Here is a 24,605-nt window from a genome sequence, read left to right as displayed (position 1 = left end):
ATAAGTCGTTATTTGCTTTAAACTTTTCTAGGTAACAGATTTATTTACCATGACAAAACTAGAATTAGAGGAGACATCGCAGCAGTTAACAATCACTACAGAAAATTTGGTAGCTACTACAGAAACATTACAGGAAACAAAGGTGACTTTATGTGAAACCAAACAAGACCGTGATGAACAACAACATCTGGTGGGCAAACATGTGGAAGCTGAGGAAAACTTATTTAATGAAGCAAAGCAGGTACGGCAGAAAGGATATGTAGGGGATAAAGGGAATATACATTTTCTTTATTTTATATGTATGGTTTGATTGATAGAAGATATCTTAGCTTTTAACTGTCTTGTGTTGTTAATTCCATATGAGTTCTATGCAAAAATGCATTATAAGTTATTCTGTCTTGATAAAAAATACACATTCTGAAAAATTCCAACATAATTAATTATGATTTAAACAGTTGACATTGTTTAAGATACAAGTTTCCTTGCTCTATTTCAGCTTTTGGATACAGTAGAATCTACATCATCAGATGTTTATGGGTTACATGATAAAATAGACCGTAAAAAGAAAGTAGAGCAACACAATGAGGAAACACAAGTTTCATTCCAAAATAGATTCCAAACTGAGGTTTCTAGCATGCAAGACAAACTGACTGAATTTGTTTCCTTACAGAAGACATCTTACAACAGTCTTATGGACCAATCAAGTAAGTTAATTTTGTCAGGTGTTTTAATGAGGATCCTACCTTTTATCAGTAATGATTTGCAACTCAATTCTGGAATCCATACATAGTACATATACAAAAAATTAATCTTATGAAAATTTCCTCATGTACTTACTTTGTTGTCACACAAACTAATCTAAGGTTGGTACAAAGTTTTTAAAACATTGAAAATTGACCAAATTATTGAGAGTTTCTTGATACTGATAAATGCATTTTTTTTCTTTCAATCATTCATCAGAATATTTTTTACAGTCAATTTAATTATTATATTACTTAGAAAAACAACATGAGAAATAACTAGGAAAAACAGGTACACAAATTTATAAGAGTTCAACAGAAAGGTTTAACCACTGCCCCTCTTGGTTTCAGACTTTCAGTACATATTTAGTCTTCACATATTAGCAATATTTTTCATTAAATTTTTGGATCAAGAAGAAAGAATCTGCTAATGCCAGCAAAATCTAAAGACCTTCTGCTGTTGTCTGTTCTATGGTCGGGTTGTTGTCTCTTTGACACATTCCCAATTTCCATTCTCAATTTTGTAAATTGTATGTGTATGTTTTTAACTGTGTTTGGCATTGTAACACATTTAATCCTTTCTGGTTTGAATTCTCATAGCTAATACACAATGTTTATAACTGAAGATAATAGGCAAAGAGAACAAATGCTCAACTTGACTATTCCAGGTGTTGTTATTCATACATTTGCAGTTAACTCGTATCATTGCTTAATTATACCCCACGCAACAAAGTTGCGCAGGGTATAATGTTTTTGACCCGTCCGTCAGTCCGTCAGTCCTGTTTCTTGTCATCGCAACTCCTCTCAAACCACACAACAGAATTTCACGAAACCTTTTCAGATAATAAGGACATACTATGTAGTTGTGCAAATCGAAGGGAAATTGCGATTCAATTTTTTTTCTAGGAGTTACGCCCCTTTGAACTTATTTACTTTAATGTACTACTGCAACAGTTTGTCATCGCAACTCCTCTCAAACCACACAACAGAATTTCACGAAACCTTTTCAGATAATAAGGACATACTATGTAGTTGTGCATATCGACGGGAAATTGCGATTCAATTTTTATTCTAGGAGTTACGCCCCTTTGAACTTATTTACTTTAATGTACTACTGCAACAGTTTGTCATCGCAACTCCTCTCAAACCACACAACAGAATTTCATGAAACCTTTTCAGATAATAAGGACATACTATGTAGTTGTGCATATCGACGGGAAATTACAATTCAATTTTTTTTCTAGGAGTTGCGCCCCTTTGAACTTATTTACTTTAATGTATTACTGCAACAGTTTGTCATCGCAACTCCTCTCAAACCACACAACAGAATTTCACAAAACCTTTTCAGATAATAAGGACATACTATGTAGTTGTGCATATCTACGGGAAATTGCGATTCAATTTTTTTTCTAGAAGTTACGCCCTTTGAAATTATTTACTTTATTGTACTACTGCAACAGTTTGTCATCGCAACTCCTCTCAAACCACACAACAGAATTTCATGAAACTTTGTAGATAATAAGGACATACTATGTAGATGTGCATATCAACAGGAAATTACAGTTCAATTTTTTTTCTAGGAGTTATGCCCCTTTGAACTTATTTGCTTCAATGTACTTCTGCAACAGTTTGTCATCTCAACTCCTCTGAAAACACACAACAGAATTTCATGAAATTTTGTAGATAATAAGGACATACTATGTATATTGACAGGAAATTATTATTCAATATTTTTTCTTATACGATTTTTTTTTCTTATACTTATTTAATTTCTCCAATGACAATGTATGGACGTGGGGTATGTGAGCGTGCTCACTAAGGTTCTTTAATTTAGTAAACACTTTGTTTTTTTATTGATACATACATTGCAGGTCTGCAATTCTGTTCATTCCATATGTTTGTCCATACAATGTAACGTTAAATGAAATACACATGACTGTATCAATATGTTGTTTTTTTTCCAGAGAACTTATTACAGAAGAGACAAGAGGAAGTATCTACACTTTGTTCACATATAGCTGATCTTCATTCTAATATAACCTCTCACACAGAAGAGTTAACATCCTGTCAGGAGAGACAATTAAATAACACAACCACATGGGCTGATCAAATTAAGACAAACACTATATCAAAAAAGGTATTAAGATTAACTATTCTCAAATATTTAGTTAAGTTCCCAAATGCTGAAATATGGAAAGTGCAATGTTTGTTGAAATTTACATTTTTAATGTTGATCCAATAAAGATTCATGAAACAAGCCCCAACATTTACCCTTCCAGAGCACCTGAGATCACCCCCAGTTTTTGATGGGGTTCATGTTGCTTAGTCTTTAGTTTTCTATGTTGTGTCCAGTGAAGTGTTATTTGTCTGTCTTTTTCATTTTTACCCGTGGCTTGTCAGTTTATTCGATACATGAATGTGACTGTCGCTCTGGTATCTTTCACCCTCATTTATTCTATCAAAAGCATTGCCATTGGTTGAACTTTAATCTGATCCCTATTTTGCTTTGTTTTAAGTGTGGATCTGGATTTTTTCCACATACATTTATAGTCATTTTAATGTTGGGGACATTTTTTTCAACCTGTCAAATTTGTATTAATGATCAAGAGGCTAGTAAGATTTTTAAAATTAAATTTATATAATAGATGTTAGTTTGTAGTTGAACAAATGTACACAAGATTATAAAAACTTCCAAGAAAGTCTTTGACATAAATGTTCTCTTTCCAATTGAACAGAAGTACCATTTCTCTTCCTCAGACCTGGTTCTTATTTCTTATTTTAAACTGTGTACTACATCAGCAGTGATATTAAGTTGACTTTAAAACTCTTACCATATCATTTCAGATGGAGGAAAGTCAAATGATGTCTACCTTTAAGTCAGAGGAATACATTCCTCTTATGACAAACATACACCAGAGCCTAACTTCTACATTAAACAAGTTGTCTCATGAAAAACAGTCTATGACCACACAGGTTTGTAGTCCAAGTTGTCTATGACAATTCAAGTTTAAAGTAAATAATGTCCATGACAACACAGGTTTATAATAAATAAAGTCCATGACAGCACCGGTTTGTAGTAAACACATTCTATAAAAATTCAGGTTTGTAGTTTAAAGTTTGACTGCAGATTTGTAGTTAAAACAGTATGACAAAGACAATACAGGTTTGCTTTAGGGCTATTTCAGAAAAAATGTATGGGGGGGGGGGAGGTGGTTGGAAGGCACTTTTTGTCAGCACCCGCCACGCAGACAATTGTAATTGAGACTTATAGTGCATTATAGTGTGAAAAGTTGCTCTTATACCCATCACCCATGTATTATTAATATAATGTGCCTTCCAACCCCCCTATACATTTTTTTCTGGAATAGCCCTTAGTAAATCACCTATTTTTAAGATTATATCCATTTTTAGAAGTTGATGCATTTAGTCCTTAAGTTGGTCCTTCTGTTACACTTTTCTCGGTTACCACTGAACCAAATGACTACATTTTGTCAGAAACATAATAGTTCTGATTTGTAACATGAGAGCACTTAATGGATCTGATTTTGTTGGTTAAAAATTTTGAGAGTAATAAAATCTGACCGCCACGAACTTGCATATTAGTACCGAAAGTGACTCTAAAACAACCAATCAATCATAATTGAGTAACATCATGTACTGTGAATTCAGAAATCATTGAAAGGTTTTTATTATAAATGTGAATCATTTGACTATGTTAGTATCACATTAATTAGAATGTGCATTCTGATATCTAATACATATAACTGTATGCCGATTTTCCTTAAAATTGCAATAATTAATCACAAATTTGTGTTCTTTCTTCCAAAAAATCAAAATAATCAATGCACACCATAATCATGATAATCGGGGTTTAAGCTAGGATTTTGAGGGCTTTAGTCACTTTTGCGCGCTATTAAAATCAACCTTATTTTGTGTAAAAGCAATGGACCAATGATGTATATTACTAGCTTCATCTTTTGACTTAGTCAGATTTAAAGGGATTGAGGCACCAGCATGATTGGCAGTTATTGTATGATTTGACTAGTCAGATTTAAAGGGATTGAGGCACCAGCATGATTGGCAGTTATTGTATGATTTGACTGTATTGGCCATTATTATGAAAGATTCTGACATGGATTCCAGAAATTCAGTTCACAATTTCTCTTCAGTTTGTTCCAGGGGACATTCCTGATCAACAAAAGTTGGATTCTATTTTTTTTAAACAATGAATCACAGCAGAAATTAATTTGCAATAAAATTGAGAATGGAAATGGGGAATGTGCCAAAGAGACAACAACCCGACCATTGAAAAAAAACAACAGCAGAAGGTCATCAACAGGTCTTCAATGTATCGAGAAATTCCAGCACCCGGAGGAGTCCTTCAGCTGGCCCCTAAACAAATATATTATACTAATTCAGTGATAAATGAACGCCATACTAATTGCAATGATTATTTCACTGCATAATCATTATCCTTATAAAACGTCTAAGTCGATATTTGGAAATCATTTCTATCAAGTTGGAAATGTATAAAATCCTTTTTGGAACGATTATAATGACTGAAAGTAGGTTGTAAACAAATCAACAATAGATCACGTTTACTACTTTCGGTTTTAAAATGAAACGAAAACGGGAAGTGACACGTGGATAATAAATTCAAAACGAGACCGGATTCATCAGGAAATTATCATTTTTCGATTTAAATTCCTTAAGTTAGAGATATATGTTTGTCTCTCTCGTTTAATTGATTCTAAATGATTTCGTATTTTACGTTTTTAATGTCTATAAATAGTCAAAGGAATACTTTCACGCATGTGTAGAACACAATACAGGAAGCACCTGTTTAACATTTCTTGTGAACTTTTTGAATAAATACATTAAAGTTCTTTATTTTAAATGGAAATTGTCGAAAGTTTTTGATGAAAATTTAAATCAAATATGACGAAAATGCCTTTCGAATGACGAATCTACGACAAACTAACTTCAGATTGTGATCGTTTGGGAAAATATTGAAATTCAAATGCGAACTGTCCGGGTTGTTACATTTTTGATTAAATCATCATTATTAAATGACGAAATTATACTCCTGGTTGTTGAAATGCTGACTAACTGATTTTTCTGGGGAAATAATTATGATGGTCATTCAATTATGGGGTTAATTAATAAACTACGGATAAGTGACCCATCTGATGGCGATAAGCGGATTAGTTGTAATCACAACTTGTAACACCTGTTGAAAATGTTAATTACCTGGAGGTCATAAACTTGTCAAAAACATGAAGACAGGTAGATTTATAGTTTTTATTGCGAAATTTTTTTTACACTTTCAAAATTAAAGTGACGAAATTGATTTGAAATTCTTTCGTCAATGAGAAAACCCTTTCGTAAAATACGAAAGTGACGAGCGCTAGCAAAATCACTGATGATAATGTCTAAATCAACTGTTATCCAATTTAAATTGTTAACAATTTCATATAAGTTATGTTTAAGATGTTTCTTCTTAAGTCCTTTTGATATTACTGCACTGAATTATTTGTGGTACTGGCATTATAAAGTGTACTGTTATTGTATTCCATGATGCATCATTCTGTTTATTCAGCAACCTGCAGTAGAGGATATGTTGAATGATTGGGCTACAAATCTGCAGACAAGTTTGACTAGTATAGTTACCATGGTTACAGAGTACACAAGTCAACAAGAAGAAAAAATGGAATGGTTGCAGAAGAATCTGACAGAACAGCATGATATTGATGAGGTATACACAAGTTTTACAAAGAAAGTTTTCGCAGATGTCATAATGAATGTCAAAAAATTTGAACACCCTCTGAAAAATAAAAGTTACAATATTTGGAAAATATGAATCATTGGGACAGAACTATGATAAAAAAATATAGGATTTATGAAGCATTTTTACTGCAGAAGTATTTTTCCTAGAACAATTTATCACATTTGTATTAAATTTTGATTCCTTTACAGGAAATGATGAAATTATTGGAAAGAAGACAAGGCTTGTTGAAAAATGTAAGTGATTAAATAGTTATTTATATACAAGTCAGTCCAAAATAGTATTAAAACTGTTTAATTTCAATGGGAATATAAAATCATTTAAAAATTGAATGTAGTCAATTTGCCTTCTTGTGTTTCAAAATACACATTTTTTGACACATTCAATTGCTAATAAAAAGCCTATATGATTGTAAAAATTTAAAACTGATATGATTAGGCAAAGTGTTTGGTATATTACTTCACTTCTAGGTATCATTTTTGGAAAAGCATTATGAGATACATCATTTGTTTGATAGTTTTGAAGCTTGAAACTTTTTATGCAGATTTAATTCAGATCCTAGATGTGCAATCTGTCATAATTAACATTGTGTGTTATCTTTCAACAAATTACATTTTTATACGCCCGTCGTCTTTTAGACGGGACGTATTATGGTATACTGTTGTCCGTCCGTCTGTCTGTCCGTCCGTCGTCCACACTTCGGACAATAACTCAAAAACACTTTCACCAATTTCCATGAAACTTAAGTGAATTGTTTATATCTATTGACGTAAGCTCCCTTTCGTTTTTTTTTAATTTCAGATTTTAAGTTTTGGATTTATGGGGCTTTATTCATAAAAAAAGGGGGGATTTTCAACACTTCGGACAATAACTCAAAAAGGTTTTCACCAATGTCCATGAAACTTTGGTGAATTGTTTATATCTATTGATGTAAGCTCCCTTTCAATTTTTATAAATTTCAGAATTTAAGTTTTGGATTTATGGGGCTTTATTCATAAAAAAAGGGGGATTTTCAACACTTCGGACAATAACTCAAAAAGGCTTTCACCAATGTCCATGAAACTTTGGTGAATTGTTTATATCTATTGATGTAAGCTCCCTTTCAATTTTTATAAATGTCAGATTTTAAGTTTTTGATTTATGGGGCTTTATTCATAAAAAAAAGGGGGATTTTCAACACTTGGACAATAACTCAAAAAGGCTTTCACCAATGTCCATGAAACTTTGATGAATTGTTTATATCTATTGATGTAAGCTCCCTTTCAATTTTTATAAATTTCATATTTTACATTTCTGTGTTATGAATTTTTATGCTTAAAAATGGGGGGATTTTCCAATTTTGGGACAATAACTAACACTTTCACAAAATTTTATGCAACTTTGATAAATTGTTTATATCTATTGACATAAGCTCCCTTTCCATTTTTATAAATTTTAGATTTTACGTTTTCTTAAGTAATGAATTTTTATACTTAAAAAAGGGGGATTTTATGAAACTTTGGTGAATATATTAATGTAACATCCCTTTTGATTTGTATATATATTTCTAGTTGATCATATAAATTCATTTAAAGCATATAAGACAAGTTAAAAGAGAAACGGGCGTATCATGCGCTAAAGCGCAGCCCTTTCAGTGTTCTAGGATTCCCATTACCCGTTACCCGGGGTAAGTGGATTAGGACAACGGGTAAGTCATTTTTTAGCCTTTGTCACCCGGTGGTAAGTCAATTTTCAAGTTCGGGGAAGCCGAAAAACTCTTGAAATTTCCCGGTCCTCTTCAATTTTCCCATATCTGCTTTTTATTTTTATTAAATCACGAGAAAAAACTTTGATAAAAGATCGAAGATTTTGTCGATGTCTATCGGCGCTTTTATTCAAGCACTCGTTTACTAGGTGTAATCAAGCGCAAAAGAGACCACATTCTTACTCCTATCATTCTAAAAGTCGGTCACGGTGTCGATAAAATCGGAAAATCCGGATTGATAACTGGTGCTTAAATCGGGACATAAACGATTTTTTTTCTTGTCATCGGAGGAAAATAAACTTACAGTTGCATTTATTATAGCTCTTAATAAATGACATAGTAATAACTATAACATATTTGTCAAATTTAGTAAGAAATTGTTTTTTTTAAATTTTGTACAAAATTCAATCGTATCCGAATCCAGCTTTGTTCAAACAAACTTCACAACATATAATTTAAAGCATGTCATAAAAGTTTTTTGAGCGGCCCCCAGACCCCCGGCCATAAGGGCGGCGAGCTAAAGCTCGCCGCAGCGGACGGCGCTTTGCGCATTGGTTGGCGGATTTAACTTTTAGATGTGGGTAAGTAATTTTTTTATTGATCTTACCCGTGGTAAGTCAAGGTGCCAAAAAAATCCTAGAACACTGCCTTTATTTTTAATTCCTTTTCAACTGTCCTGTAATTCTAAAATGAAGACTTTATTATTACAGAATATTACATTGTCACATATTCTTTATAAGATACCTTTACATATGTTTTCTTTTAGATTAATGAAAACTTGAACCTTGGAGAAAGTTGCCCTTTTAACAAGTGTGTAACTGATCTCTCAATAGAAATACATATTTTGTACATCAGTGACGTCATCAGTTCAGGACCAGGAAAATGTCTGGAATAAAAAATATGTAAACAAGCTATGTCAAATATAATTTTGACAGCTGCTTTCAGAATGGTCATTAGTCTACATCAAACTATAACATTTTTTATGATTGACCTGAAACTTAGTGAATTTTAGCAATTTTTAATTGAGGATGCACGTTTGTGACCATTTTATCTGTTAGTTAATATCACTGCAGTGTATTTTTATGACCCAATTATAGGCATTATGTTTTCTGGTCTGTTCGTCCATTCGTCCGTCCTGTTCGGGTTAAAGTTTTTGGTTGAGGTAGTTTTTGATGAAGTTGAAGTCCAATCAACTTGAAACTTAGTACACATGCTCCTTATGATATGATCTTTCTAATTCAAGTGCCAAATTATAGATTTCCCCATTTTCACGGTCCATTTAACATAAAACATGATAGTGCGGATGGGGCATCCGTGTTCTGGGGACACATTCTTGTTTTTTTTCAGTTTTGCTTATTTAAAATGAAATACAATTATGTAACTCTGCCATTTGAGCCTTGACCGATTGTTATAATAATAAATAATTTTAATAATTTCAGACAAATGAATTTGTAGAAGACAGAAAGCAAGCCATTAAACAGTTCTATCATAAAGCAGAAAGGTAAGGGATCATGTGATTAATCATGTACAGATTATAAGGTTTACTGACCATAGATACCTTTAAAAGGTGTGTATAGTCTCCGAATTATTCTCCTAAATTGAACCTGCCAGACGGGGCTACATTACAAATTTCTCGTTTTTTTTCAATGCATGCTTAAATTAAACTGGTATCTGCTTGAATGAAACGGTACAAAACAAGTTAAAAAGACAACCATAAAATAAACCAGCTTACGATATGTAAACTACAAAACGTAATCAGTTATTAATCGTTCTGTTTTGGTGTTTCATACTGACTAATATGTTTTGTATTAGCTGAAGACCCCTCAAACATTAATTTCATAGATATAGTAAATAAAATTGAGAATGGAAATGGGGAATGTGCCAAAGAGACAACAACCCGACCATAGAGCAAACAACAGCAGAAGGTCACCAACAGGTCTTCAATGCAACGAGAAATTCTCGCACCCGGAGGCGTCCTTCAGCTGGCCCCTAAACAAATATATACTGGTTCAGTGATAATGAACCCCATACTAAACTCCAAATTGTACACAAGAAACTAAAAGTTAAAATAATACAAGACTAACAAAGGCCAGAGGCTCCTGACTTGGGACAGGCTCAAAAATGCGGCGGGGTTAAACACTGTTTTTCACAAGGATGGAACTGTTTTACTTTCATAGACGTATTATAGAGATATCTATTATGTACCGATTTCAACTCTCACTGTTTTTTCTTCTTCTTTTACACATGCTATTCAAACTTTTGGTTTAACCAAAGACTTATTTTAACAATCGTGAAGTGTTCTAGAATCATTTACAAGCAGTTTCAGCCTCTGTTAGATGATGGAAAACAGGTTTTTCCAAGAAAATACCGCAAACGACCACACACAATTTGAAATAACAAGAGTTTCATTAGACCTTTTCTAACAATTAGAAAAAGTTTTTTTACCTGAAATTTCATGGGGAGAAGAGAGTGGGGACTTTGTACCAGTGCGAATTATACAACCCTGATTATGGTAATGAGAAATAAGTACATTAATTAAGCAGGTTGAAGATTTCTGTACAATCCAGGGCTCACACTACTTCAGAATTATAGGGAGAAGTGACTTCTCTTTTTGAAACTGATAGGGAGAAGTGGTGAGATTTGAAAGAGAAGTGCTCATTCGTGCGGTGCGATACAATGTTTGGATTTTACAATAGTATAAAGGGCCATATGTAAATAATGTTCTTTTTATATTGTTCAATTCATATCTGAGTAAAAAAATTACAATTAAAGTAACATTTGAAATTAAAAGTTGTTTAAGTTTTACTAAGGTTCTTGTGAGAAACTACCAACTAAATATCTAGCACTAAAAAAAAATATATATTTTAAAAAATGTAAAGAAATTATAATATATCATTTACAATTTAATTAAAAATTATCTTGTGTATGACATTCAGTGTTTCTCATGAAAAAAATATAAAAGTAATTATTAAGCTGGGCCAGAATATATTGATATTAGTATAATGGTCTCAGAGTTAAGCAACTTTAATCAATAGTTTGAAACAATCCATAAAAAATATAGGGAATTATATACACCAATCAAATAGATGTTACCAAAAGTCTCTTGATGCGTGTGGAATGCGTAATTTTCCCCTTTGGGATCAATATTATTCTGTCAGCTGTTCCATCCGTGCGTCCGTAGTAATTATTGTAAAAGTACGGATTTCGTTCATAGCTGGTCCGGTTCCGATCCGGAGTTTAGAAATCGGTCAATGGCGGACGAATGCAAGAAAATTTACAAAAATAAACGATGTTTGACAAGTTATTTGGAAAGGAACATGACGTTTTTAATGCAATAAATGGATTAAAAATTTACTGGAGGCAACTTTTATCACGTTTAAATGAAGTAACAAACTTATGTTGTCGCCGAATTTGAGGTTGATGTTCGAGTAACAAGCACCGGAACTTGCAGAAATGCACGAAGTGATAAAAAGTTGTATTTTTATCAAATAACCTGCTACACACTACGAAGACAATGCTTCAACCTCTTTTCTAAAGATAATGAATCGTTTATGTCTGAATTTCTTTAATTATCAATAAAAAATTGATGTATCATCAACTTGGTAAAAATTGAAAATGTCCGATGACGGAAGCGACTGAAAGCGACTATCGTCAAGAACAGGGCGACTTGTTTTCGCTTTTGGGGGTTGGGGAAAGCGAAGTGACGGTCGGGAAGGCGACTTCTTCGCCCAAGTCGCCTGGTAGCGTGAGCCCTGCAATCAGTTAATGCAGTATTAAAGTGAATGAAGAAAAAAAACCACTATAGTTTCTAACACCTTCAGAGAAACTATTGTTTTTTATTAAGATGTTTGTAAACATAGTTATAATTCAAAATTGAATTTGTATTATTTTTAGCAAATTAAAGGAGGTCCAGAAAGAAAATGAAGTGAATTGTGAGAAGATTACCAAGTCAACTTCTGAAAATTGTCAGACAAATCTGATAGAGGTAGACAAGGTACGAAGCTAGTTATATTTGTTTTCATTACTACTACAAAGTATACTGAGGTTCATTCATATGTTTTCTTTTTAAGTGCCAGCATTGACTAATTTTTGCATCTTTTTAATTAAAAAAAAAAAACCAGATATGCAGCTCAGTATCAGCTAAAACATAATAAAAACCATCTTTTGAGTCATTCAAATGTATCATTAGTTGTAGCACTTAGTATACAACAGGGAGCAACTACTATATCACATAATATAAGAGGGAATCTTTACTTCAAAAGTTTTGTTTGCAGTGAAAAGCATGTCCGCTAACATTTTTTTTCTGCCTCTGTAAAAGACAAGAACTGGGTGTAAACCTTAGCATATTTACCTAGGTAGTTACACTCTTTGCTGCCATGTTGAAATTCATGGGTTTGATTCTTGTCTGGATCAAGCAATATGTTAGTAGTTGTCAAAACCGGTTTTACCTTTTATTTACAGATACACACAGAAGTTGCTACATGTATGGATTCATGTGACATGGCTAAAAGTAAAGTTCAGGAATTCCAAAATGACAGACAACAGGTAAGTTATAAAATAACTTTGTAATTGCAGCCAACAAACTTAATATTAAAGATTTAACTGTGTGTTGGAGAGAAGACAGTACTGAACAGAAATTTATAGAGGCACATATCTGACACTAAACTTATGATACTTTTGAATGGTGTGGGAGGTGGGCTGGTGGTTTATAGAAGAATGGATGGATATTAAGGCCTAAAATAATATACTAGTGGACAACAAAAAAATTGAAATAATAATAATAAGAGAAAAAAGCAGACATACAACATACAAACACAATTGTATAGACATAATAGTTCAATGTACATGTACCATGATTAAAAGACATAAAACAGTTACAGATTGCATGTAGTAAATAGATATAACATACAAATCATTAAAATCATACATTCTAAGAGTAATAGTAGCAATAATTTCAATTATTATCACCGAACAACACAAATCTAGGGTATGAAAATGGTATGGAGACAAACCTTATTATCTGTGCTAACCTAGGGGTAGTCAGTATGATGATTTTTATAATTTATAGGTATGGTCTGCCTTTGAAGGGATGATTTGCTCAAGCGTAGAAGAACTTAAAAAATCTAGTCAACAAAATTCAGAGAAATATGCAGAAAAATCAATGGTAAGCATTTTAATGGGACTTACAAAATAGTAACATTTAAACAAACAATTGGTAAAATGTATTGAAAGTTTATGATGTGAAGTTTTTTCCTCCCAGTATTAACAAGGCCAATGTAAATCAAACTGTATTTTTCTGGACATGTTTAAATTTCTTTATAAACGAAAATAATGGAAAACCACTGTCGATAACTGTCGCACTAATGTTTTTGCATTATAAAAAGTGCAAAATAAATATTGATCAATCTTAACTTCAGACAAAATAGTTATGGTTGATAAGGAAAAGTTTATGTACAGTTTAAGTTTGATTTAAAAACATACAAGTATACAGTATAAAACACAAAAACTTGTTGATTTGATCTAATCTGCATCAATTTTATTTTGTAACGGTTATCCTATATCATATCCAAATCATAGGTTAATTACTCATTACATTATAAGCACACTAAATTACTGCGGTTCTTTTCATAAAAAATCTTAAATCTTTAAGCGTAAGATTTTTTGTGAAAAGAGTTGCTGGTGTATTTTTAAGATTTGTCAAAAATAGAATAGATATTTTTCAAGATTGTATTTATGAGAAAATGTTATTTAACTCACAATTTAATTTCATGTTAGCAAAATGATTCCAAGCTATATATATTCAAAATATCCACCCTGTTCAATAGTGTCAATATACATTAAAAATTCTTTTCAATATGTATGGTACCTGTATAATATGTTTGATAGCTACATGTCTTCCACATACTGCTGTAAAAAAACATTAGAAATATTACATTGAATGTCGATTAAATTACTTGCAATAGACATTGATCGTATCAATTATTTTTTTAATTGAAATGCATTTTAGAGTTTAACAGATCACTCCAAGCAAAGCACAGATAAACTGGTATCCTGTGCTAACCAGGACCATACAGAAGTAGTCAAACATATGGAAGTCAGTCAGTCACAGATGACTGAACAGATAGATCATGTTACTGAATGGTCACAGTGTTTGACCTGTGAATTAAACAGAAGAACAGAAGATGTACAGAACTTTTTGGTGGATGAAATAAAGAAAGATATTCCTACAGGTTATTCTTTCTATATTTGTGTAATCACTTCATCTAACAAAGATTTGACAGAAATTGAATTAAAAAAAATTGTTGTCTTTATGTACTTTACATATGATTTAATTCTGTCAGTTTTTGTTAATTTTAAATGGTCTTGGCAAGTTCCAACTACAAATTCTCTGATATTGTGCATTATTGCTATTTTCCGATATTTTGAGCTTTATACTGACTGATAATTTCCTTTCTCAGCACAGTAGAGTGTTATGAAAATTTATCGCTAGCAACTAAGGGCGCACATGCCATTGTCAATGAAATGATTAACGTTGTCATATGTAAAATAACGATTAAGAGATTATCATTGGTCATCTCAACTCGATTGCTTTTCTAACTTTTGCTGTAACGACTCAAGCGAGAAAATCGATCTCCTAAAGTTAAACTATGTTCTATAATTAATGCCATGTATCTAAATGCAAGCAACTTTTATAATTTTATACTATTTTTGAACAGGTTTAACTCCACAGAGACGTGAGATAACTTATCCTAGAATCCTGACTAAAACAGATGATCATGGTGTGATCCTGACAGATTATAGATCAACATATCAACAAGATCCAATAGTGATGAACTTAGAATCACAACTAGCCACAGTTGATGAGGAGAATAGTGCACCAAGAATAGTCATAGAACAGGTAGGTACATCATATTACACCAACATAGTTATATGACAGCTAGGTTATCATAGTACACCAACATAGTTATAGAACAAGTAGGTACATCACAGTACACCAAAATAATTATAGAACACTAGGTACATAACAGTACACCAAAAAAAGTTATAGAAAACTAGGTACATAAAAGTACACCAAAAAAAGTTATAGAACACTAGGTACATAACAGTACACCAAAAAAAGTTATAGAACAGCTAGGTACATCACAGTACCAAAAAAAAAGGGATAGAACAAAATGATGCATTACAGTACACCTTTTGCCAGATGGATATGACAGCCACCTATAATTTTAATTTAGCCTACTACTATTTTTATGGAAAGTCCTTGACTGGTCAGAAAAGTGTACCAATTTCATTAAAGTGCTCAATTTTTGTGTGATAGAACAATTTTAATTTTTTTTTTTTATGTATAAATTGTTGCATTTCTGTCACGAATTGGAAACTCTTTTTTTCTGACAAATAAATATTTAATAGAATCAGAACTAATGTAATGATTGAAGAAAAAAGTTGAAATAACCTCACAAAAAAATCAATATGTTCTTACCCTCTAAGAAATTGGGACATGTGTATTGCACATCATGATCTTACCATAAGGCATAATGAAGGAGTGATGAAGGTTGGCATATAATTGTGACTGGTTCCTTGTTAAAAGACAGTGATATTGTTTGCCTCAAATTGAATACGAAATTAGATTTTTTCCACTAGAGGAAATTCCCAATTACCAAAAAAATGGCATAAAATTCCTCCCAATAAGTTTTGCATTTTCCGATTGCGCTGTTAGTAATGTTAGTAAATTTCTTATTCATGTAATAATTTTGATATTGTGAAGCGCTTTTGAGATCTGGATTTCTGATCAGAATCATCCAGTGTTTGTAACACATGTGGTTTTCAATGCATTAAGTACCATCATTGTTTTTGTTTCTTTCCTATCCCTAAAAAGTACCTTACAGGTTGAAAATGTCTGATAACCAAAATATACGTAGAAAAACTGTGCAAGAAAACGGCAATGGTCAGCAAAAAATGGAGCTGTGTTTAAAAAAAATAAACTGTCTAATTTCAATAAAAATTATAAATTTTTCCCCAAAAAAATTGTAGCGGTAGTTTTGAAAAAAGACAACATTATCAGTAACCGAGAACATACTTAGTTCATCTTTTACATCTTAATTGTTTTAGGTAAATGGAGAGGAGGAGATAATCCGAGATGACATGAGTGATTGTAGCAGTAGGTCATGTAAATCTTCAACATCTGGAATCTCAACCATGTCAGGATTCAGTAAGGTAGGGTTTTATTATTGCAATGACATGTCATGTTAATCTTTAACATCTGGTATCTCAACCAAAATGTGAATTGTAAATCTTCAATATATGGTATTGGTATCTGAACCATAATGTGTCATGTAAATCCTCAACATTTGGTCTCTTACCTTTAGTGTCATGTAAATCATCAACATTTGGTATCTTAACTTTAGTGTATCATGTAAATCTTTAACATTTGGTATCTTAACTTTAATGTGTCATGTAAATCATCAACGTTTGGTATCTCAACCATGTGTCATGTAAATCATTAACATTTGGTATCATAACTTACATGTGTCATGTAAATCATCAACATTTGGTATATTAACCATAATGTGTCATTAAATCTCAACATTTGGTATATTTTCTCAGCAGCTAAAAAGAAGGGGATACATACAATACATTGTAATCTTATATCAGTTGATATTTATTTTTGTTGTTTTATAGGCATCAGATACAAAAGAGAACAGAGTGAGGAAACACCATACCAAGTCTACTTCTAGTACAAGCAGCAAAAAGCCTAAAACAAATCAAGACAATATAACACCAAGAGGGAAGTCACGACTTCCGCTAAGGAGCAACAATGATTCATGAGAAAAAGGATTTTTATTTACTATTTAAAGCTGCATATACCTGTACATTAAGACATTTTAATTGTTTTAGTGGTGCTTACATTTTTAATCGGTTTTAATTTTTTTAGTGCATTCATATCCAATTGATGTTTGTAATTTTATTATAGGTCATCTTGTATTTATTTACCTCAATGTAATGTAAATAAAACTAAAAAAATGCCATAGAATTAGATTAATTTTTAAATGGAAAATAAGACATTTTGCTAGTAAGAAATGCATGTGAGGTTCTGATATTTAAATGATATATCAAGAACTTTAAAATTAATACAAGTATTCACAAAAATTCCTCTGTAATTTGGTTCCTCAGATGCAATTATATATTAATATTTTTCTTTGATTAATAATTGCAACTGCTTTTTGTTGGTAGAAATGATATTAATGATTCTTATGGGAGTATTAAAGATTCAATAAAAAATACAATATGTTTTTGACAAAAGCTCTATTATTATGTTCCATCTTTCTCAGATGCATTTTGCAAGTTTCTCAAAACCTAAGTATATTAATTATGATATTATGTATATTTTTAACCATAAAGACATCACATTTTTTTTTGTTTATTAAGAGATTGCCTGTAGAATTTTATGACTAAATGTTGAATTACTATTTTGATTTTTATATATGTTTCCTATCTTTCTTCTTATTCTCGTCTTCTCTTTCTTTTATGTATACATTCTGAATTTATAATTAATATTGTATACTCTGTTAATGAAATATGGCAATTATAATCTTTTGTTTGAATGTTATCCACTAACATTTATTGTATATAAATGACCGGTAAGAAAGCTGTTCATGTTTAACCTTCAGCTATAAGTCATATGAATAAAAAAACTGCTGAATTCATTTCTTTTCTTTGCTGTGTGATATTATAATATTGTTAAGATCATTTCCATTGTGGCTAAATTTTCTACAGTTGAATTTTAAATTGTTTTTATGATCCTTTAAAACAAATCTACAATTGTGCTATAACAATAATGAAATGTGTTTCAAACACTCAAATTATTAACATGTAAAATGTAAAAAAGAAAAAAATATGTTTTTCTAGTCAACATTTTGTGAATTCTGATATGTTGGTTACAACTTCTGCTAAATCATTACTGATGCAGCAACTTTTATCAATATTTATATATATGGTGTTTTAGATATGAGTTTTATTTAATTACACTTCCTAAAAGTTAGAAATGTAGCAGAAAGAAAAAATAAAGGTCAAGGTGTTGTTGGTTTTATTAATGGCATTACAAGATTACCTCCCTTGTTTTCTTAACTTCCTTACCTTTGACATAAAAGGAGAAGGTACACACCTTTCCTAATTAGCCCCATGGTATGGCATGATATTATATAGCAATTTATTAAAGAATTTATGTCATGAAATTTTCCTTTCTGATTTTGAAAGCTGTGGTTTCATAGCAATTTAATTCCAAAACTCACAAATATTTAAAGAGTATATGAAGACTATCAGTATTGACTATTGACTTCTTAAAATATAAATATTTTACCACATATTCTAACCATTTGTATAAAATCACAAATATCTATATTGGTCAGAACATGAAGCCTAATTTACAAAATCAAATACTACCAGTAATGAAAAAAAGCCTAGAACTGCACTAAACTATGAATTAGCAAATAGTAAATAGTTTTGAATAAGAAAATGATCTGTTCAAAACACCTTTAAGATGGAGCAAATTAAACTAAACAACTACTTGTTGTTTTTGATCAGTATTTAATGCTGCCTTTAACTGGTAGAACATTTTTGACTATCAAATTATATTTGATAAAAAGACATCTACCATCACCAGTGGCGGATCCAGCCATTTTAAGAAGGGGGGTTCCCAACCTAAAGTAAAGGGGGGGTTCCAACTATATGCTCCCATTCAAATGCATTGATCGGCCAAAAAAAGGGGGTTCCAACCCCCGGAACACACCCCCCCCCCTGGATCCGCCACTGATCACTATTACATTTGCCTACAGTACCACAACCTGTGTGGATAAAATATATACCATCATTTCCTCCTATACATTTGTTTCTGGAATAGCCTTGACAAAATATGTCTTCTTAGTAAAATTTTAGTTCAGTTGTCATTATGACATCATGTAGTCTGATGAACTGTATGAAACCTTTAATGGACATATCTAGCAGTGCACCAATAGGTTCAGATCACTTCAGATCCAGATCAATATTTATCTCCTCTGACCAAAATAAATTATTATTGAAAACTATAAAAGATAAAGAGGAACTTTTGCCAGCAGTAAAGAGCACCAAGACAAAATTGTAAAAAATGAATTCTATCATAAGACTACAATGTTGGTAAGTGACTATCATTGAAGATGCACTTAAATCAAGGTAAGTGACACATGTTTATGCCCTGCCTATGATTGTATGGAGGCATTATATTTTACATTTTATGGGTTTGTCCAATATAAGTTAGTTAAAAGGGGCATTAGTTGTAAAACTGATTGATTGATTGATGTTGAACACCACTCTAAACATGAGTTATTTCATGGAGTTCAGTTTTAATTGGTGGAGGAAGCTAGAGAGAACCATCCACCTTCTGTAGGAAAACTAACAATCCTAGTCGATCTTTTACAACCATGATCACTAATTTTATGACATGTCTGATATTTCTCTGTGTCAATAGATTTTTTAGTATTCAACTCTTCCCCTTAGTATCGCATGTTATTGAGTCTCTTTCTATATGAAGGTATATATACAGGTGTGCAGTTGGAATGTCAAATATTTCCATGGGTTGCGATTTCACCAAGGTAATATATCAATGGGTCAATAGTTTCATCTTTAAATTAGATTTTTGTATAAATGTTGTTTTATTGTTTTAAATCAAGTCAAGATGTAAAAAAATGATGTATGTGATAACTGAGGAATATATGTCATATATGAATGGGTTGTGATTTTGTCATGAAACATTTAGTTCTCGTCCTGAATATGCATGAAATATTTGCCACTGGACGTTAAGCAACCAACAATCAATCAATCATGAAACAATTTTTATTGGTCAGGATTATAGAAGACTACAATATATGAAGAGGGGATGTGGGTTTGAAATGGGTCAGGATTTCACAAGACTACAATATATATATAAAGAGGGGGTGGGGGTTTGAAATCCCAGCTGCACATCTGTACCCAAAAACCCATGTGGAGACCCTTATGTGCTCCTTCAGTAATTGACATAGGTGAATATATCTCTGAGGGCAATAATTGCCAATAATGGAATCAATGATGGCATGAAAGCTGTGCATATGTTGGAAAAAAAGTTTTCATTCTTTAAATTTTTGAAGTTTATATTAAGGGAGCTACCATTTGATTTTTATGGGGGGGCTAGGATGAAATTTGAAAAAAATAGGCAGGACAGGAGTTTTGAGTTAAAAAAAAGGCAGGATGAGACACTTGCAAAAAAAAAAAGTCAGGACGACAATTTAGGTAAAAAAAAGTCAGGATAAACTAAAAAAAAAAAAGGCAGGACCGAACAGAGTGAAAAATAAAAAGGCAGGACAGAGATTACAGCTAAAAAAATATGCAGGACAAAATTTTTCATCCTAGCCCCCCCATAAAAATCAAATGGTAGCTCCCTAAAGGTAAAATTCCTATGGAGGTGATCCAATTTGACTGTGTCCTAATTAAAGGACTGGCTTAGACTAAGAAGAAGAAAGCAAATAAAATGAATGATTTCCAATTAAGACGTTATTATTGTTGGGACATATTGTTGACAAAACCAGAAGCTATTATGTCGATTGATTTATATTTTGTAACAGGTTAGGCACGTACAACATAACTGAACGATTGGACTTTGACTTTTCCCTCTAGGTAGACGGCCAATCAAAATCGTCGAACACCACGCATTGACCGTATGGTTTCTAAAATTAGAATCTAGCACAACAAATCTGAAAAATAGTAGACAGTACACAGCTGACGAAGTGAATGCCGGTGAAAGAAGAATACTTACAGTTTCCTCATCTGAATGGTCGAATGTTTGACCAGAAGACAATAGCAAATCTGTTTTCGGCCAGTGCTGCAACCAACGTTGCCATTCAGTTTTGTCACAAGGTAAAATTTTGACCCATATTACGTTACGTGACATAATAATGATAATACCCTTTTTACACTGAGTGTATTTTATATTAATTTTAATTGTCAATATAGAATGACCTAGTTTCGGTTATTTTGACTGTACAAAAGTCGTTGCATCAACAAATCATATGGATTTAATTACTTATTTAGAATATCTACACGACTTTATTATTAATGATTAAACAGCTAGTTGTAAAATTTGATTATAGCTAGGCCATGATCATGCAGTTCTCTTTGACTTTGAAAGCCAATGCGGAGATACCTAAAGTCCAGTAATTTTGTTTCGGCCAATAAGTCTGTTCATTTTATAATTTATACGCTAAGATTGTCTATGGATCAACAAGTTTATCTCACATGGGACTTTTCCTGCCAAGTGGTCTAAGTAGTCCAACTATATATATTGTTAGTTCCAAATCCGCACGGGGCATGTGCACCTGATTCCAATCTTAATTGACTAGTACTGTCATCGAAGGTTGGTGGTTCTCTCCTACATTCTGGAGCGCTCCAGCTTCCTTCATGAATTAAAACTGACCGTCACGAAATAACACAATTGTATTGAAAGTGGCGTTAAACACCAATTAATCAAATCATTCTTGAGAAATGAAATTACTGGCCATCATTGTGTGAATGTTAAAGAAGGGATAAAACATACCTTAATTAGACACGAACCCTTCTTATGAGAAAGCACATGGTGACCCATTGACTATGTTGACTAGTACTATGTATATTAAAGTAAAAAAAACCAAGACAACCAATATATATAAATAAACAAAACAAAAATGACCACCAAAGATTTTCCATAGACACCAGTTCTTTAAAGGACAAAAAAATATAACTTAAGAAAACCATTAACAAAATAACTGAATTTGATTCAATAGACAACTTGTCAAAAAAACATCAACGTTGACATTTTAAAATAAAATAATACACTTATCAAAACTTCTTTTAACCCACACTTGAACTAATATCACCACTTCGACAATTTTTCATGTAGTACAATTAGAATTTACTTAGATATAATAATGCATCATTAATCATATGAAAAGAAGATGTTGTGTTATTACCAATGTGACAACTCTCTGCAAGTGATTAAATGCCACAGAAATTAACAACTATATAGGTCACCATACAGCCTTCAACAATGAGTTAAACCAATACAGCATAATCATAGTCAGCTTAAATATTATAAGGCCCTGAAATGACAAATTTAAAACAAAAGCCCAATTTATGGACCAAATAATGAATGAAAAGAAATATTATTTTTTATATTCAAAAACCAAAGACAACCTCTGAATTACTAGCTCCTGATTTTGAACAGGCACATACAGAATAGGCAGGGTAAAATAAGTTGAAAGCACCAACCCTCCACTAACCTGGTACAGTGGTGTAAGAACAAACTGAAAAGGAACTATAAAAATCACTTGAAAAAAGGTCTTTACTCATCAGATCAATACAAAGTTGAAATACATCTAACAAAAAAACTGAGTAGACATGGCAGGGTACTTATACATGTACATTACCACAACAGAGAGACAATGAGTACAGATCTTAGAGTACTCACAGTTACTATTGACACCATAAATTGGGAAATTTTGGCGACAGGATATTTTGGCATGCATTTAAATTTGGTGCTTCGTCTGATTGATGTCTTAAATTTTGGAACAGTAGTAGTGAGCGAGCTCATTCATATTTGCCTTTATTTACCCGTTTATTGACAAAATATAATTGACCTTAACCCAAATAATCCAGTTGTTACATTACGATCACTATGATCACTCCATTATCCTCGATAAAAATAGTGGATAGAGGGCGCTGAATTATTCGAGTTAAAATGACCTATAAACAAAGTAAACACTACAACTAAAATAACCCAATTTACGTTAGTTCAAAGTCTAAAAAAAATAATAAATGTAAATTTTACACTTAACATGAAATGTTTTATAGATATATACATTGTATATATTTTTAATTGTATATAATATATTTGCTTTATTTCCAGTTATTGTTAGTGCACTGTTTTTAACTTCTCAACACCAAGTGGTAAAGACAGAAAACACAGCCACTGAATATTTTTTATCTTGTTTTATTATATTGGAATAATTAGTGAATACTCAGCAATTTATTGCAAAATGGTGAAGGATATGTCTGCTGTTCAACCAAAGAATCTCCCTCGGTATGTAGAAAAAAAGTGCAATATCAGATCATCTTTAGGTTGCAATTTGTGAATGTTTCCTTTTGTACAAGCCCTTATAAGTGTTAAAATAACTTTGAAAATAAAAATATCAATCAAAATTTGATTTTTAAGCCTCAAGGAGAGGAAGGAGTGAAATAACAAGTGACAAGAGGCCATTGACCTTTAGTTGATCCTTAATTGATAACATGCTTAAGTAACTAGTCTATAATTATGTAAAAATTGTGATGTATACATTTAATAGGCACATAGAAGTACAAAAGTATGTCTTAACAATATCACATGAAAAGCAAAACTACAAAACATGATAATAATTTCAGTTGTATGAAAATTGTATCATCTAGACCAGAGAATAATAATTATATTAAGTAAGAAAAAACTTGTGCATGAAAGATATAGCAAAAACATAAAGTGTTCCATTCCCTGTAGTATTTTAAAATAATAGTAAATTTTAAGTTGCATAATTCCCTTAAAATATAGCACCACATTTGTAATCCATTCTTATGTAAAATCTATTTAGAAAACACAATGGTACTGTGTTCTAAAAATTATAAAAAAAACATTTGTATTTAGCAGTACTGTATAGACTACAACTAATCTACATGTATATGGTCACTGGTGTGATTTTTTTTGACACAACATTGTACAATATCCATGTTAGAATCCTTTAACTTGCAGGGAAAACAAAGCTGAAAATATGGAAATAGACACACCTCCCTCTCAAAGAGCACATGTTCAACAAGACCCTACAAACCAAGCTCAAGATAGGATGAGCATTAGGAGATCTGCATGGGAGCCAGCTTGGGGACCAGTCTTTAAGAACAAGGAACATTTTGTAGAAATGCACCTTTGTTAAACAGTTGTTGACATGAAGCTTTAAGCATTTCAGATTTACTAGCTCTTGAGAGTGATACTGTGCTGTATAATTTTGTATATTTTTGGTTTTGTTTGGTTTCATTTATTAACCAAGATTTTTTTTTGATTTATCATGCTGCTTTATGATATTAGCCTATATATGTTTATAACATAATTCTGTTATTAATCCAGTTTTTCAACTAGATTGATAATGGAGTCATTTTTTTCGCTGTCACTGAAAAGGATATGTTTGATTTTAATAAAGTGTTATATTTTCCAATGATTCATTGTTCTTATAGCTGTCAGAGATCCAATCTGATGGACTTATTACAACTAAAAACTAAA

General features: G+C 31.8%; 1 protein-coding gene and 1 long non-coding RNA gene across 2 annotated transcripts in view; both read left to right on the top strand.

Annotated features, from left to right (window-relative positions):
- The window catches only part of LOC143071770 (kinesin-like protein KIF11), a 30,593-nt gene extending 12,248 nt beyond the window's left edge, over positions 1-18,345 (top strand). The window contains exons 12-25 of the mRNA XM_076246335.1: positions 32-241; positions 497-704; positions 2,705-2,877; positions 3,585-3,713; positions 6,340-6,495; positions 6,717-6,761; positions 9,709-9,770; positions 12,164-12,263; positions 12,731-12,814; positions 13,338-13,433; positions 14,277-14,499; positions 14,986-15,167; positions 16,379-16,483; positions 16,949-18,345. Coding sequence (XP_076102450.1) covers positions 32-241; positions 497-704; positions 2,705-2,877; positions 3,585-3,713; positions 6,340-6,495; positions 6,717-6,761; positions 9,709-9,770; positions 12,164-12,263; positions 12,731-12,814; positions 13,338-13,433; positions 14,277-14,499; positions 14,986-15,167; positions 16,379-16,483; positions 16,949-17,095 — 1,920 coding nt within the window. The 3' untranslated portion in view covers positions 17,096-18,345. The remainder of the gene's footprint in view (positions 1-31; positions 242-496; positions 705-2,704; positions 2,878-3,584; positions 3,714-6,339; positions 6,496-6,716; positions 6,762-9,708; positions 9,771-12,163; positions 12,264-12,730; positions 12,815-13,337; positions 13,434-14,276; positions 14,500-14,985; positions 15,168-16,378; positions 16,484-16,948) is intronic.
- A 2,663-nt stretch (positions 18,346-21,008) lies between these two features.
- Positions 21,009-24,168, top strand: LOC143071769 (uncharacterized). The gene is made up of 3 exons (XR_012976968.1): positions 21,009-21,190; positions 23,214-23,387; positions 24,084-24,168. It is a non-coding gene; the product is annotated as an uncharacterized LOC143071769 (long non-coding RNA).
- Positions 24,169-24,605: the final 437 nt, after the last annotated feature.

This window comes from Mytilus galloprovincialis, chromosome 4 (genome assembly GCF_965363235.1).
Source record: "Mytilus galloprovincialis chromosome 4, xbMytGall1.hap1.1, whole genome shotgun sequence".
NCBI lineage: Eukaryota > Metazoa > Mollusca > Bivalvia > Mytilida > Mytilidae > Mytilus > Mytilus galloprovincialis.
Note: the sequence above shows the minus strand (reverse complement) of the source record. Positions and strands in the feature narration are given on the sequence as shown.